Source organism: Meles meles, chromosome 11, assembly GCF_922984935.1.
Source record: "Meles meles chromosome 11, mMelMel3.1 paternal haplotype, whole genome shotgun sequence".
Lineage (NCBI taxonomy): Eukaryota > Metazoa > Chordata > Mammalia > Carnivora > Mustelidae > Meles > Meles meles.
The window spans coordinates 46881014-46898818 of NC_060076.1; the positions used below are offsets into that span (position 1 = coordinate 46881014).

The window sequence follows — 17805 nt, forward strand, 5'->3', positions numbered from 1 at the left end:
CTTCTGCTTACACCGGCCCTACCTGGGTAATATTGAATAATCTCCTTGTCTTGGAGTTATTTGATTAGCAACCTTAATACTCTGCAGTTTAAATCCTCCTTGTCATGTAACAACATATTCATAGATTTCAGAGATTAGGATGTGGACATCCAGGTGAGCTCTTGCCCCTCACAGTGGCTAGTTTTTATCTCCTCCATACCCTGCTCAGAGTTCATCTTCTTAAGGATGTCTGCTGTTTAGTATTGGAAACTGCCTCCTCTGCATTCTCAACTCCTGCACAGCTCCACATTTTCTTTTATTCCAAAACTCAATACTGTTAGACTATGTGTTTATTTGTGGTCTTCTGCATACACCTCCTGTTGCATACGTACACTCCAGGATTCATCTTCATTACTGTATCTCAGGTACCTGGGACAGTCCTTAGGTCATGGGAGTTGCATACAAGTGTGTTTGATGGATGATGATGGAGTGAATGAATGAACAATGTGTGAACTTAAGCCGATATTTCTCACCAGAGCTTTGCTTTTCTCTTGCTCAGCATGGATACCCGAAGTGGACATAGAATGAAGGGCAGGACTTGGGACTCCTAAATTCATTTGCTTTACTCTCTAACTTCAAAGGTTTTCATCCTGCCAGCTCTTAGAACTACGGGATCTTAGAAAGAGTGGCATTGGAAAGAATCTAGTTTGTCTGTAGGAGCTATAAAGGGCCCAGGGACAGAGAAATGTTGGTGTTCACTGCCAAAGAACATTCTCTCTGTGACTCCTCCAGCTGTTTGTTGTATTGTCTCTGGCAGCTCTTGGACCCTTGTTAACCCCAAGGCCAAAAATCTGAGTTTGACAAGGCTGAGGAAACTATAGAGCTGTCAGGCAGCTAAAATGGTTATGGGGGTGGGGTGAGGAATTGACAGGGACTCTAGGATTGAGGAAATCACATGACGTTTAAAGCCACTAAACCTTTATTATTTTAGGAAGGACAAAGGAAAGTGAAGAGGTTTAAAGAAAACAAACTGATGGCTCATTCCTGTAGTTGAGATATCAGCCCCGTGATTTTACTGCTTGGTTAAATTCTTCTGTTGCTTAATTCAGTAGAGCTGAAATATATCCTGAAAATGCCATTTTAGTGGGAAAGATCAAAAATTATGATGTGGGAATGGTGTGTCTGCTAGGTGGATAGCCCCATCAGCTGCTTACCCAGCTCTCATCTGTAAGTTCTCATTACTCTGCTGATTATTTCCAGTGCTTTAGCTCCCAAAGGAAAATGCTTTTGGGCCATATTTCTGGCTTTATATTGGTAGTTTCTTCTCTTACACTTTAGAGACAAATGCCTTCTGTTTACCTTGTTAACTTGGCTTTTAGAGAGGTTTGTAGTCAAAGGGAAGACTTTGCACTTCCCTGATTCTGTCCTAGTGCTCTGCTACTTGTGGTATTGAGAACCTGCTAGCTTGGAAGGAAGTGTCCAGACCAAAGTCACTTTATCCAAGCTGGACCTTTCAAAGTGAGAGAGAAATGCTAGCTCTTAACCCTGGCCAAGGTTCTTTTTAGAGATGTTGCCTTTTATATTTGCTTAAACATTCTAGTCTGTATCAAATTAAAACTGTTTGATATCCATAACTTAGTTATGATGCATTTTTAAACACCTTTGTTATAAAGACCTTTTTTTCCCTTCTCCTTTTCTTCCATCTACCTCTGCTTCTGCCATTTTCCTCAAGTTAGACCCAGATTCCAGATGTGATGTCTCTGTAACCTTGCTGACCAGAGGTTGGAGCACATTTATACCATGTTTTTGTCTTGGCATCCAGCTTTTTTGTAGTTGGCAATTTGACATGATAGACTCTTGAAATACTTGAAAGTACACAAGTGATCACTTAAGATAGTTTCTCTTTGTTATGCTGCTTAACAAGAATTTGGATTTTAGTGGATAAGCGTGGCTTATGGAGTATGTCAGAAATTGAAAATATGCTTTCATAATTATCTCTGGTTTGAAATACTTGAAGTGGGATAGAAGAAAGCTACTAAGTTTGCATACATTTAGGGAGGTCACTTCCCTTTCATGCTCAGCTTTTTAAAAAAGAATAACTGTTCTTGTCCTTAGGTATGTTTTCACATGCTTAGTCTGTACAGCCAGGGATGCAGATATGTGATGGGTATGGCTGGGGGCCTTCCAGGCAGATGGAATTGCATGAGCAAAGCCAGAGAATGTATAGTTTTGCATTTATTGCAACTGTTTGAGGGACAAGGAATGGTTCAGATTTTTAGTTGCTTGAATATGTGGGCTGGTAAAAGAAGTTGTAGAGGGTCTCAGATGTTTATACTGTTTATACCAAGTAGTTTGTACTTAATTTGATAGGCAACAGCGAACTATCGCAGGTTTAGGAAAATCTATTAGGGAGTAGTAGTGTTAGTGTGGATTAGGATGATGAAGGGCCTTTGGGAAGACTATAGTTCAGTGGTTCAGATGTTGAAACATGAGGGCCCAAATTGTAACTGTGACAATGGAGAAATCCAGAAAGATGGACAGGCCTCACCAGGGGATGTGCAGTGGTCTCTCAGTGGTCCTACTATGACTTTAACCTGCAAAGGCCTGTTCCCCATATCAGATGGGATCTAGGTCATAGAAAACTCTTTTTCCCTTGCAGACATTGTACTTAATGAGAATTCTCAGAATATATTTAGGATGTTTTAGATTAGCAGTCTTTTTTTTTTTTTTTTAAAGATTTTATTTATTTATTTATTTGACAGACAGATCACAAGTAGGCAGAGAGGCAGGCAAAGAGAGAGGAGGAAGCAGGCTCCCTGCTGAGCAGAAAGTCCAATATGGGGCTCGATCCCAGGACTCTGGGATCATGACCTGAGCAGAAGCTTTAACCCACTGAGCCACCCAAGTACCCCAGCCGTCTGTCTTATTTGGTGGTTGTCTGTAAGAGGTCGAACTAGGAAGGAGATTGATGAACCTTAGGTTTCAGAACTCTTTATTAGGTGGTTTGGAAAATAGAGACTTTGTTTTCTCTCATGTGACCAGAAAATTGTTGGTCCCAGGTAGACCAAATCAAGCAATAGCATTGTTTACCTAAAATCCACTGCTGTAAGAAAATTTAGAAGTTATAATACACAGAAGCCATTTAAATAAAAGAGGAAAAAAATGAACTTAAAAAGTTTTTATGGAGTTTTGGATGTAAACTGTGTGAATGTGAAGACATAGAGGCTTGCCAGGCTTCCCCCCACCCACTGGAAAATCATGAAACTAACTAACTAATACCTCATCATTATCTCTTGGAGCCCAGGGAAAGTTTAGAATATTCTAGATTGATCTGTGCCAAAGTGCCTCTCATAAATTACTACGTGGAGAGTAACAGGAAAAAGGCGTCTTAATTGGCACAATTGATGTCTAAATTAAGATGTGAACATATATTGAAACATTATTTTTTAAGCTTTAAAATGATGGTTCTGTGTTGCTGGAATGTGCTCCCCCCCCCACCCAAAGAGTTTCAGAGCCAATAGAATCTATAAATAGTGCAGGTCTGTTGTCTGTGGTAGATTGAGTAGAGCAGAATCACCTGTCCTTAAGTGAAGGGGAAGTAGCTTTACATTTTTAGTAACTGAATTGTTGGCCAGCATAAAGGTAAGGGCCATGTGAGCAACTTATTTATAACTTTCCATAAAGGTATGTGTCTGCCCTCAAGCAGAGAAACTGTCTGGGGTGCTTGAAATGTAAAAGTGCAGTAGAATCATTTTCCATATACAGCCTTCCTAGCTAGTTGGTGCAATAAAGTGATTGTTCACATCCCTGGGGCTGTCAGAAGGAGGGGTGTCAGTAGATTAGCTTATTAGCATCGCCTACTATGGAATAGAAGGGACCGAGGCCATTAAATGTGAATCTATGGTTTTATGTAGTGAAAAATGTTAGATACCAATTCCCGAGGGTATTCAGGACATACATTTAAGCTTGGTTTAAACTCTTGGGTGTGGTCCTACCTATTCTACCCATGTGGTCTAACCACAATTAGGTTCTTGTCAAAATATTTCACGGATATAAAAACACTTTATTTCTTCACAGGTTTAGTTAAACTATAAGTAGATTTTTTGCTTTTTAAATAAAAAACATGGAATCAGACTGAATTATCTGATGACAGTGGGAGAAGGGAGGAGGTGTAAAATATTTTCATGGCATCCTGTAAAGAGAGTGTTAAACCGTTTTGGTAGATGCCAGAAAATGGAATCTATTGTTACCTATTAATGTCATCACTCGCAACAAGAGTAGTTCACTTATCAGCCAGGTTTAACTCCAAGGATGAAATTTTTATAATCCTAAGTACCCAAGTAAAAGATGTTTTTGGCCCTTCTTTGTTACTCATTGTCTATTTTCAGAGACTGAGTTTTTCTGAATATTCTGTTGACCATTTAAAGGATCTGCATATATGTCTAAAATGTAAACTTTGGCTTTTGTGCCAATATTGTGGCTCTGTTTAGTATTTGGGCAAGTTGTAATAAGTGGTAAATGGCTCATTAACTATATTGGAAGCCTCATAGCAGCACTAATTTCAAATCGTGCTGCGTTTACAATTTACATATTAAAAAACGTTCACTTGATTTCGTTCAGGGACAAAGCTGACATCCTATATAAGCATTACTCCAAACAGTCCTATTTATTGGTCCAATTATTTCAATTGAAAGATGCTGGTTTACTGCCTCTTAGTATATGTGAACAATTCTCAGTGAAACTGTTAGAGATCAGTTGGACGGTGGTGGCAAAATAACCTCACAAGGTTTCTATTTACTTTTAATTTTAAGTTCCAAGATTAAGGATCATTTATACTATAATGTAACAGTGTGGGCAAATATAGTTTTCCTTTAATGCCTTTCTGATATTTGGGGGAAAGGATGCTTTTATGCAAAGCATTCACTTATGAATTGCATGACTGCTTTTTCTCCCTATAAATTTCATTCACATTTCCTTCCTTCTCCCACATCCTTAAGAGGCAGGACAGCATGCAGTGTTTTTGGTTCATTTTATTATTTAAAAAATTTTTTGAGATGCGGTTTAAGGTAGTTCTTCAGGATAGATGTCAAGGTAACTAGTTAATACTGTTTGAAAATCAGGCTCTTAATTATAAATGCTTAATTTGTGCAAGAAAACTACATGTTAAAATGAATTTGGAAAGATTAGATTGGAATTGCCTCAAATTCAATTAAGCCACACTGCATGGACGTGCTGGGAATATCAATACAATCACTGTAAATTTTGTACAAACTGATTTGTTGCATTATCTTGCTCATCTAACATACGGTACTTTTTGTGTCCATATTGCAGACGGCAACTCCAAACTAACATGGCAGTCAGACTGTGTGATGTGGCTTCTCTGCTTAGAAGTGGTTCGTGGGCAGCAGAGCCTTGGACTGGGGTCTGTGGGATTTTTCTTAAATTCTGTAGGCTACTTTTTTTTAGCATGTTGCAGGAGTGCTGAGGCCATACCAAACACTTGAACTTTTCATTTGGCATACTAATTATTCTTACATTTAACCTATTGCGGTATGGCCATCATTAGGACTTAAAGCACATTGCAATTTTAACCATAGTGGTATATGTAGCATCAGAACCATGCTTTTGTATGTAACTTTTTATAATCTAAATTAGGATTTAGTGCAGACTCAAAGAAAAGAGTGACAAGCTTTTTTTTAAAGAAACAAAAAAGTTTTGGTATGGTCTGAATACTAAGTTACCGTAATTCTTTATATTCTGTTTTCTATGTATTTTTTTGGTTACTAAATTTTGAAGTTATTTACAATGCCTGATGCTCAAAAAAAAAAAAAAATTGTTGAAATTGTAAATCTGGCTGAAAATTATTTGCCCAGTAACTGTTGAAAGAGTTTGCATTCTGTGAACAGTTGTGTTGAGCCTATCAATGGAATATGCATTATTTGTAAAATATAGCACATTAGTATCATTTTATTCTGAGCAGATGGTCCTATAGCTGAGAGATGCTGTAATTTTCAGCGCACACAGCCTACTGCAGCTGTTCACTTGAATGTTGGCTTAGGAGCTCATTCTTGCCACCTGAACATGGAAATAAATGTGCAATTAAGTGAGGAGTGTTTGTTGTCCTTGCTAAATCCTGCTAATTTCAGTCAATGAACAGTTTATATTTCGCATGCCATCCCAGTGAGTTAAATCCAGATCTCATATTTGGGGTTCATATAGTTTCTACACATACCTAATTTTTGAACAGCGATTTGTTTTAATTGGCCTTGGCCACTCTGGCATCTCATTGTTTTCATAAATGCTGGGCAAAGGTTAATCCCATAAGAGTTTTGCTGTGGAAAGTGACCCACAGCTAATATTCTACAGAATGGAAGTTATGCTTTATTAGGAAATTTGAAAACTCCTTTCTCAGTTTCAGATAAAGTTGTTAATTACAATAAAATGCATGTCTTGAATTGTTTCACTTTTTTTTTCTTGCAGATTTCTAAAGGTTTCTTTATTTTTCCCTTGCTCCTTTAAGTACTGTAAGAACACTTACCCAAGAGAAGTAGCCTGCAGCTTGTGTCAAAGAAATACCCATTTCTTTGAAAAGGAAATGCAGTCATGGAGGGTTTAGATTGTTTGATATTTGATAGGTAGTCTGGATTTTGTCTGTTTTTTTTTTTTTTTTTTATCATGTTAGCATGGATTCTTGCCAGTCTGACCAGTCTTAATCTGCTGAGTTGACCAGTCTCAATCTATCCTATGCTGCCTTCTTTTATAAACATCTCTTGGCAGTCGAGATTTCTTCCTGTAGGCTTATCCACTGTTGTGCCCTTTTATTATTTTTCTTAGGTAATATGCTTTTTAAAAGACTTTTTTTTCTCTTGTAGCACTCTTTCCCTCTACTTTGCTTTTTAAAAATTTTGCCTCAAATTCTTTGCCTTTTATATGTTAGAGAACTTCCCCCAAACTAGCATTCCATCAATTCAGAATTTTCAGTTTTGAGAAGTAGTTCTTTGTGGAGATGAGAGCTGTATTGAATAAAATAGGAAGGATAATTCTTTCACTGATGCTTTGATTTTTGGATTCCCCTGCAATCTTGGCTGACCAAAGTAGATACCTGTTGGAAGATGGTTCTAGAAAATTTGGGGCTGTGGTTTGTAACTCTTTTGCTCAAAGGTCATAGCACTGATTTTTAGAAACTAGATCCAAATTTGCTTAATAAGTAGATTTTTAGAATAGCCTGAACAGTTTGAGGCCATTTTCCTCAAATCTGCTATTTATCCTGTATTTGGAGTTTATAGGTACCTTATTACTTGCATTTCAACAGGCTTATGTGCTCAAATGAAAATTCCTTGGGCTGGTCTGTTTGCAAAAGTTGAAATATTTATGTTATTTTGGTGACCTGGATAGGTTTTTATTTTTGTTTTCATTTTTTTTTTTCCCATTTAAAGTTAGAATCAAGGCAAAATGCCATATTGAATTGTTTGGGGATTCTGTTTTGATGCTGTAGATCAGTTGCCTTGTTGGTGATCTTTAGCTGGCAAGGTTGACAAGAATAGCTTGTTAGATTCTACAAGGTACACTAAGTACTCATAGCTTCTTTTCCAAGTTATCCTACAAATCCTTTTCATGCCCTAACATTTGACATCTAATATTTTTTCTTATTTCTTACCAACAGAAGAGGTATAAGATACTGTCAATCAAAAACATTTTCAATATGTAACCAAAACAGTACATGTTGACAAATTTATATTTTTAAAGTACTCTTGCCTCCTTGATTTTAAGTTAATGGATGTATGTCAGTTTTAGAATATTGAAACTCTTAGGCTAACTGAAAATCTCTTCAGAGTTTGGAAGACCATTTTTTGGTTTGTCTTTTGGTAGCATGTTAAGCACTTCTGTTTCGTAGAATGATTTTAGTCAGGGTTTAATTCCATGCCCTTTGGTACTAAATTTCCTTGAGTGTTTGGATACTGCAGGTGAGTAAGGGTATGTGAATAGACCCAAAATGCGGTTCTAGAGAATGTTTAACATTTAGAGTGTGCTTTTTTATGTGCATGTATGGAATATGTATGTGAAAGTATAATTGTGAACTTAACTTGACTAGCTTAATATATGAAGTATAAATTAGCGTAGGTGTTGTAATTTTTGTTGAAGCTTTATTGTAATTTCAGCAGAATGACTTGTATTTAGTGACAAGTATTTACATTCTTGGTTGGAATCTCTAATAGTTTGTGAAATATGAATTCTGACATTTCTTGTTTTCTCTGTTTTTAGCAGGTAATTGCTGCCATGGAAACACAACTGTCTAATGGGCCAACTTGCAATAACACAGCCAATGGTCCAACCACCATAAACAACAACTGCTCGTCACCAGTTGACTCTGGGAACACAGAGGACAGCAAGACCAACTTAATAGTCAACTACCTTCCTCAGAACATGACACAGGAGGAATTAAAGAGTCTTTTTGGAAGCATTGGTGAGATAGAGTCCTGTAAACTTGTAAGAGACAAAATAACAGGTATGCAGTTTTATATGGGTTACTCCTTTAAAGGATTATGTTTCTTGTGTGAGAAAATAACAAGTTTACTGCTCGTAGATCATTCAGTGCTGCAGTTTTACCCATCTAGGTACTCTCTGTAACTGACTACATTAGCAGCATGAAACTTAGTTTTAAAAGTTTTGTTTTCCTTTTAAAGCATAAAATATTTTTATGGGCACTATGTATTATAACTAGACTTTTATATACCATATACTGTACGATAACATCTTTGAAAAATGTTTTAGAAGTGTGTGTATGTCTGGGACAGAAAGTATCACGTTAGCCTTCAGTTTTTAGTTTCCTGAGCTTATATGATTTAGCATTTTAACAATGATACATAGGAGCTTATTCTGTTTGGGAGAAGGAAGAAACTTAAAATGTCTTTTCCTTAAAGTCTGTATAGTTCTGCTTTTAATATATGTTACAGAGTAAATAGTAATATTCACATTGTCAATGTATGAATACTTGCACTGATATAATTTGAGTGTGGCAAGATCTTATGTTCTGTTCTTTGACAAGGAAAGGAAAAAGTGGTATATGAGTGTTCTTATCGTAAAGATAAAAATGAAAGTTTGGGTAATTTGACCTTTGATACCTATTGAATGTTGGGTAGTGGGGAATAACCTTAGTATTTTGTAAGATTCAACTAAATATTTAGAATAAGCCGAAGTCTAATTGAGCATGTTCTTGGGATAATGTTTCCTGTAGGAGTTGTTCTGAAACAATGAAAATGTACAAAGTTAAGTGTAGAAAGACTAACTTTCTCATGTCATTATTAAGTTTGAGGGGTGATGTATATTAAATTGCTTTACATGGCTTATAACTCAAACCATAAAAACTAAATATTTGAAATGGGCAGAGAATACCTAAAGGCAGTGAGAAGAGTTTGACCAAGAATCAAGTCAGCTCTTGGCTTCAGGTCTTCTTAGGTAAATGAAGTAGAGGCTAAAGAAAGGGGTCACACTAGGTGATTTCTGCAGGCATTTTTACTTTGTCTGAGATAGTACCTTTCTTTTATCAAGACAGCAGGACTGGGGCACCTGGGTGGCTCAGTGGGTTAAAGCCTCTGCTTTCGGCTCAGATCATGATCCCAGGGTCCTGGGATCGAGCCCCGCATTATCGCATCATCGCATCATCAGGCTCTCTGCTCAGTAGGGAGCCTGCTTCCTCCTCTCTCTCTGCCTGCCTCTCTGCCTACTTGTGATCTCTGTCAAATAAATAAATAAAATCTTTAAAAAAAAAAAAAGACAGCAGGACTTATTGCCTCTCCAAGGTGGGAGAATGTGTGCTTAGAGCATTCACCTCAGCTTGGCCTCACAATCCTATTTCCTGGAGCTACAAATTGAAACTCACAGAGGGAACATACTTAAATCAAGTAAAAACTAAGTAAAACCTGGTTGTCATCAATCCATACTGAAAAATTACACTTTAATTAATTATGTTACTTAGATGTTCACCACAGTATCATTAGGGAGTTTTTTTTTGTTTTTTGTTTTTTTTTTTTGGAATACTGATAATCCAATGGAGAATATTTTTCCATTTCTTTTTCTAAAATCAATGTCAGCATATGTGAAGTTTATAAACCGTTTTTGAAAAGTTGAAAAAGTTAGAAAACAAATGGCTCCTTTTTTTTTTTTAAAAAAAAAAAAAGGTTTTATTTTATTTATTTGACAGAGAGACAACAAGAGAGGGAACACAAGCAGGGGGAGTGGAAGAGGGAGAAGCAGGCTTCCTGCTGAGTGGGGAGTCATGCCTGAGTGGGATCATGACCTGAGCTGGAGGCAGATGCTTAACAACTGAGCCACCCAGGCGCCCCAAGAACAAATGGTTCTTAATACATTTGTCCTGACACTAAATTTTATTCTTTTTAGCAAAACAGCTTCTTCATATGTGACTTTTGCAACCTCTTTTACATAAATGACTGTCTGATAAATGGTATAAAGGCCATGATATCAGTGATGTGATTTCTGGGTTAATTGCTTAGTAACTGTGCCTACCATGAAAAAAAAAAAGATGCTTGAACTAGGTATATAAATGTTGAATTTTTTGTTATAATACTGTGAGTAGATAAAAATATGGAGCAAATCTTACATCCTTTTTATTAGGCACCTTCTGCAGAAAACATTTGCAAGATCTTAATCTTTCATCTCTGGTCGATCTTGAATTATCTTACTCTTCAATAAGTCTTTTACTAGAGCTGTTTTATGGTGCAACAAATTTGAATTCTGTGTCTTCATACCCTTTGCCTCCCTGTCTTCAGTGTGATAAACAACGGTAATGGAACCACAGTGCATGGTAATATGAAGGACATGGTTGGATACTGGCAAAGTGCATTAGTATTTCCTGTCAACTTCCTTTATCCCCCATCAACACCCCATTGTCTGTTCAGTGAGAGGGAGCCAAGGAAGTTTCCCACCATGGTAAAATATGTGTTTAAAACTTATTGTAAGCGAATGGAGTACCCAAGTACATCCATAGTGGGCAGGAGAGTCCTAACACATTTTCTAAGCTTCATTCCAAGAGACACAATCATACTTGTTCTTCAGAGGAAATGTTCCATTGACAGACAAATTTGAGAAATGCTGCCCTTCATAGTTTCCTATGTAAGAGCAAAATTGCAGATCATTACCATATTAAAACCGTATATTAAAATCCTGCAGTAAAGAAGCCGGTTTTCTGGCCTTATTTGACCGCAGAACTCATTTTAGGGGATATCTTCCCAATACTAGATTTCCATTGAGCATATAAAGGCTTTTGCTATGAAAGCTTTTGAAATCATTTTACAGATTATCATACGTTCTGAAACTCTTCTGTAACCTGTTCATATCCAGGTTAATGAGCATGTTTCATAAATGAACATCCATGATAATGAACTGTGTATTATAAAAAGGTGAGCAGGTAAATAAGAATACAGAACACCTCTTCTAGTAACCCTGTTTTGACTTAGTCCAGTGACATCTCATTCTTGGTATGAGTTAAAGTGGTGTTCAGAAGGGTCTAACTCATTTAGTCTCAAAGCCCAAATTTAAATGTGTATGTGTATTTTTAAATTCTGAATTTCTTAGTCAATATTTGTATTGAACAAAATAGTATAGTAAATGGTAGATTTTTAAAACTGGATTTTGAATGGTTGTACTTTGCCAAGTGAGCATATCTTCCTAAGAAGCTACTATTAACATACCTAGAAAGATTGGAAGAATTTGTGAGGATTTGGATGCTGCCCTTTGGTGTAGTTAGCATTAGCCAGTTTATGCGGTTTCTTCTCAGTACACATCTATGGGGTCAAGACTGAGTTCCTTGGTCTAACTATCCAACTTATCCTGCCTCCTGGGGAGCTCCTGGGCCAGGTCCTTGTATTCTGATTTTGTAGGAAGTAAGCATTAATTGTCTGGGTTGTAAGAAAACTATGTAAGTAGTAAGTAAGTATGTAAGTAAGTAAGTAAGTATGTAAGTAAGAAAACTATGAGGTCACTCTTTGGGAAGAACATTTAAATTGCTCTTTTTAATTTTTCTTTAATCTTTGCCTACTTAAATAATGCTGAATTAGGAAATTGTATCTCAGGTTTAAAAAAGAACAAATCCAGTTAGGAAAATATGTGCCTCTTGCCCAAGTCCTAAAAGTGAGTATATAATTTTAGATTGTGTTGTTGTTGGCAAATTAATGTCACTATTTTGATAGAGGATTAGAGAAATACATTAAGGCACCTCTTCAGTAGTAAATATAGTAATCTTCTCTTTGGCCTAAATTCTATTTATTATTATGTTGTTTTTCAGGCCCTTTCTTTGGTCTCATGCCCAGCTTTATGCTTCATCCCATTTCCTGTCTATAGACATTCATCATGAGAAACCACTGCTGCTCGTACAGTTCAGCTGATGTCGGTCCATCTTTTTGGGTTTATGTACTTTAGAGTCCTTGACACCTGCTGATGCTGCATTCTAGAGGAGTGAACTGGATTTTATGAGGCAAGGAGTGAGCAATAGAGTGTTAGAATCAGAAATGTCCTTGAGATGATCTTAGATAGCTCCTTCACTTAACAGGCGATCTGAACCCCAGGTTTGTTTAAATGACTGAATAGTCCAAGACCTCATAGCTGTTAAATGGTAGAGCAGGGACCAGAATTCCAGTTTTTGCTTCTTTCCTGGGATATTTCCTCCTTGCCTCTTGTTAGAGGCCAGAACTCTTTAAAAATTAACCACAGGACCAACTGATGAATTTATAATGAGACACCTAACATGTATAGATCGACTGAGGGGCATCTTTTGGTGGGTGTGTCTTCAGAAGCGGGGAATAAGAGAGTTTTGAGAGTCAAGGACTGATGGATACATAAAATGAAGGAGAACATCCATGCTGCTCTACAAAACTTGTACTCTATAGTGAATTTGGGTATTTTAGCTCAGTGATTGCTAAATCAGGCTGCCCATCCTCATGTGAGGGAGTTTTAAAAAATAAGATTCCGAAGGCTTTGGGAATCTGTTGTCAGAAAGTTCCCCAAGTGATTCTGATGGGCAAACAAGCAGTTTTGGGAATCAGTCTTTTCAAGTACAGTGAGTACAGTTACCTGCTTTGGAATCACTTGGGATGACCACCAGAGATGCAACTTCCTGGGCCCTGCCCAAACCTACTGAATCAGATTCTTTGAAGTAGGGCCCAGAATGTTCCATTTACCTGGGAGTTACCCACTATGTTTCCTGAATATTTTGCACAGAGGTAGAACCAGAATATTCCAGGTTTACCCTAGCTCTGGCTGGAGATGGGTGGGAGAGTTGTAATAATTGCAGTGCCTTATCTACAGCCATCTATGGTGGTATCCCTTCCCCAGTGGTGGTTTCTGATGAGTTACCTCCTGGGGTGCAGGACTAGAGATGTCAAATTTAAGTCACCAGCCTATGTCTTTAGCGAATATCTAACCTGTCCCTGAAAGGGTGTGTATGTGTGTACGCATATATAATTGGTTTTCAAACCTTCAACATAGCTTGTTCTGTCATTGTTACTTTTCCTTTCTTCTAATGGAAGAGCAGAGAAGTAACAGTTAGGTGAAGATTTCAGGTAATGAGTGATGCTCCTTTTTATCTTGATGTAATGTCTACACTATTATTCCAGGACTTGTCGGAGGTGGGTCCTGTCTTTCAGACAAAAAGGAAAAACAAAGACCCAAACAAACATATACAAATTGTAGGGGACCCAAGGAGGGACTTTGCCAGTGTCCTTCTTTGGATGATAACCTTTGAACATACAGCCCCACCTATGCTAACACATATTCGCCAGTCCTTTTTTTTTTTCCCCCTTTAAATAGGGTTTAAGCTAGATTTAAGTTATAGCTTTGTTGCTTCCTGAGAATATTCTCCCCTCCTCTTTAAGATTTTATCTATTTATTTGAAAGAGAGAGAAGGCACAAGACGGGGGAGGGGCAGAGGGAGAAGGATAACCAGGGAGCCGGATGTAGGGCTTGATCCCAGGACCCTGAGATCATGACCTGAGCTGAAGGCAGACACTTAACTGACTGAGCCACCTAGGCGCTCCCCTCTTCTCTTTTTAAAAACAAACATAATCTTTGCTTTTCAGGATTGAAGTGGTATTTTATTTTTCTAATTCATACCTTCAAATTTAGTAACATTTATTTACTATGATGAAGTCAATCACAGTGAGCCTCAGGCTGTTTTGATGAACATTAATTTGAAAAGGTGGTTTTATGTGTCTGTTGCAGTCCTTAAGTCAGCTTTTGGATGTCCATAGTATGAAGAGATTAAGAATTGATTCTTTCATACAAGTAGTTGAAGAGGGCAGGGTAGGTGGGTGGGTGGTGGTAATTAAATAAACACCTCACATTGCGTATTTTGGGAGCTGTTTATTTAGAGATTTAGTGGAAAGGCTGGTGTGTCCTCAGGTTCTCACAAGACAAGGGCATCTTTGCTCTATCATCTTTGGTGATCCCTAATATATTAACTGGAATACAATACATTTCAATATGGCTATTTTTAGATTTTGGTGACTAAATTTGTATAAAGTAATATTTGTATAAAATTAATTTTTTTTGGTGGTACTGAAAAAACTTTTTAATTGCCCCTTTTTCTGTTTTCAAAGGTTTTTAAACCTGTTTTAAATGACTGATTAGTCATTTAAATGACTGATTTAAAAAAATTGTTACCATTATAGAAGCTTTTTATGAAGTTTTGGGGGAGAAACTTTAAAATTCTGTGTTCAGTTTTCCACTTAAACCTTGAACTTGGAGTGTTTTATGGAATAAATTTCAATGTCAGCATTGAGTAATTTAGATGAAAACTTAAGGATGATGAAATTAAAATTTATCAAATTTGAGAAACTAAATGCAGTTCTTTATCATTATGTAGGAAAATCTTTTCCTTAATTCTCTTAGTTTAATTCATAGGCCCCCAGGGACTGAACCTAACCAAAGATAAATTAGACAATTTTTTTTTCCTTAAAGATTTTATTTATTTATTTGAAAGAGATCACACGTAGACAGAGAGGCAGGCAGAGAGAGGGGGAAAGCAGGCTCCCCGCTGAGGAGGGAGCCCGATGCGGGGCTCGATTCCAGGACCCTGGGATCATGACTTGAGCTGAAGGCAGAGGCCTTAACCCACTGAGCCACTCAGGCGCCCCTAGACAATGTTTTATGTCACCTCTATCTCAATAAAACGGGGTGGGGAGTGGATTAACAGAAGAAGCACAATTTTTGTTAGTATTAAAAAAAAAATTTAAGACTATTTATTTGACAGAGAGGGAGAGATCACAAGTAGTCAGACAGGCAGAGAGGCGGAAGCAGGCTTCCCACCAAGCAGAGAGCCCAATGTGGGGCTCGATCCCAGGACCCTGAAATCATGACCTGATCCGAAGTCAGAGGCTCAACCCACTGAGCCATCCAGGCGCCCCATGTGCACTGAAGTTCACAAAAGAAAATTGAAACTCAAGGAAGTGGTTAGACTTGGGGGCTTATACCATTGTACCAAAGGAAAGGGGATTGGGTTCTGAGGCTTGGTGAATTGTGGGAAAGTGACCAGGAATTACATTGGGGAAACTAATGGTAGGTATTGAGCTATTTTAGCAAGGTTTTTTTATGCATTTTGGTGCCTGCTCTCCATCTCTGGTGGTGAAAGTGGCTCTCTCCTCTTTCTGGCACAGTGTCAGGGGACCTCTTCCCGAGGGAAATTTGTGACTTCCTTGGTAGGCAGAAAAGGATAGGGAAGAGAACTCTCTGTGTCTGTTGATTCTTAACTGCCTTCAGCTCAAAATTATCCTAAGCCAAAATGACGTATTTACGGTGATACCTTCTTTAGGACCTCTTTAGCATGAAATAAATTAACTTTCAGTTAGCAAACCTAAAGAGAAAAGGTTTTTCTTTGAATATCTTAATGGTAATGCAACCTGAAATGGTTAGTTGCTGGAAAGAAAAGATAGCTATCGTGAGGCTATAGAATATTTTGAAACAAAACCATTGCCAATTATGTGTCACGAATCTGGATTTTAGTTTTTCTGATTTCTTGATGTTGATATTTGTGCTACTTAATGAAGAAAAGTATTGCACCTCCCTAGAGCTAGTTCCACATTTTTCTAGCCACTTTTTAAAGAATATCTACAGGGGAAATGAGGTTGGACGTATTGTATAAATGAGGTTTATGAGTTTTGATTCTATGGTTTATTGACCCATATTGTCACTAGGTCTTCTAGAATGATCATGGTTGTCTTGTCAGCAGATTAAGAAAATTCATTGAGTGCTTTGACTTGATTCCTTTATTAATTTGGTACAAAACGTTAACTTTGTTAATGTATTCAAGTTCATAGAAAACACAGTTGAAGTTCTTCTGTAAGGAATCCTCCTCTTAAAATTTAGCCAAGTGTGAGTGGCTGTGTGCTGTTTGCTCTTGCAGATCTTTTCACATTGTTTTTTTTCTAGTTTTTGTTTACTTCTGCATCAGGAGATTGGTAGCATAGAGTAGAAACTGCCTTCAGTTTATTTAATGGCTGTCCTAGAAATAATGGGAAAATGTACATGAGAGAAGATGGTGAACTAAATGGGAGAAGATAGAGAGCAATTAAATTCTGATGCAAGATTTCTTCCTCTTTCTGTAATCCATAGAATGTTAAAATCCTCTTTCTCCTCACCTATGAAATTGACTTCCTCCCTTTTTCATGATGCAGTACAAAATCAACCTGCTTTTCTCTTGATGGTTTTTATTTCACTGTCTTATCTGTTATGCTACCTTAGCATCAGCCTTTGTTTTTTAACTTTCGAAATTATCAATAGAGCAAAGCATTTAGATTTTGCACCTGTTGGAACATTTCCTTTTAAGTACTTCCTAAACAGAATAGTTGATCATTGAAGCTAAAACCGTGCTTCACAATTCACCAGCTTCTTCCGAGCTTGTTCTAAGTTAATTGACTTTCAGTGGCGTGCATTGCTACTACCGAATTTTGAGAGCTGTGGAAACCCTCAAAGCTTGCCTTTTCAACTAAAAAGGTCAGCTTTTAAAGATATTTCCTGGCATTTTACTTGTCAGTGTTGTTTGATTTGTGAGGCCTGGGCAGTGGCTTTAGTTAGCATATTTTACTCCTTAAAACGTGGTTTCACTTTTTAAAGTTTTAAAGTGTCAATATTTTGACACCATTGGGTGTCCTTTTATTGGTGATTGTACTGTCATCAGCTATATTCTGAGGAGCTTTAAAGCTGTAAAGCAGCATTGGCCGCTCTTGCAAGTATTGTGAAGAAACAGATCCTCAGTTAAACTGCCTTTTTGTGATCAAACTATTCAACCTTACATCATCTATCATATTGAACTAATTGGGGAAGGATCATTCCTTCTACATTGTTCTAAATAAGAACAGAAATTCTTACTCTGTGTGCCTCCTTCACGGAAATAAATGCAAGATGGAAGTATTCAGTTTAAACTGTGTTCATAGCATTCCTTTGTATCTTTCCATGTGATACGGACTCGAATGTGGTGGTAATAGGATTTACCAAACTGCTATTATGCTAGGGTTGTTATTTGGTTAGCTTGGGATCAAGTTCTCAGGATTAACACAGAAACAAAAAATGCCTGCTACCTGCTACTCCCCGGCTAGGGAGGTGGCCTAATGAGGCAATTTTAGAGGTGTTAGCCTAGAAAAGAATGTAACACTTGGGTTCATATCCCAGCCTAACCACTTATTTGTAATGTAGCCTTATAGGAGCTCTTTGACTCCAAAGCTGAGTCTCTTTTATAAAGTGGGTAGCACACAGGCATCTCTCTCTCTCCAGACCCCTCCTTACCAGTTAAAACACATTCAGTTATGACAGTTGCAGACT

At 37.5% G+C, this 17805-nt stretch overlaps 1 protein-coding gene across 4 annotated transcripts in view; it reads left to right on the forward strand.

The window, feature by feature from the left end:
* Positions 1–17805, forward strand: part of ELAVL2 (ELAV like RNA binding protein 2) — a 143288-nt gene that overhangs the window by 66106 nt on the left and 59377 nt on the right. For 2 of the 4 annotated variants that reach the window (XM_046021694.1, XM_046021695.1), the window contains exons 1-2: positions 5319–5401; positions 8242–8485. In XM_046021694.1, the coding sequence (XP_045877650.1) occupies positions 5330–5401; positions 8242–8485 (316 nt within the window). In that variant the 5' untranslated portion in view covers positions 5319–5329. Of the gene's footprint in view, positions 1–5318; positions 5402–8241; positions 8486–17805 lie in introns of those variants that run through there. The other 2 variants (XM_046021697.1, XM_046021696.1) reach the window with 1 other exon arrangement.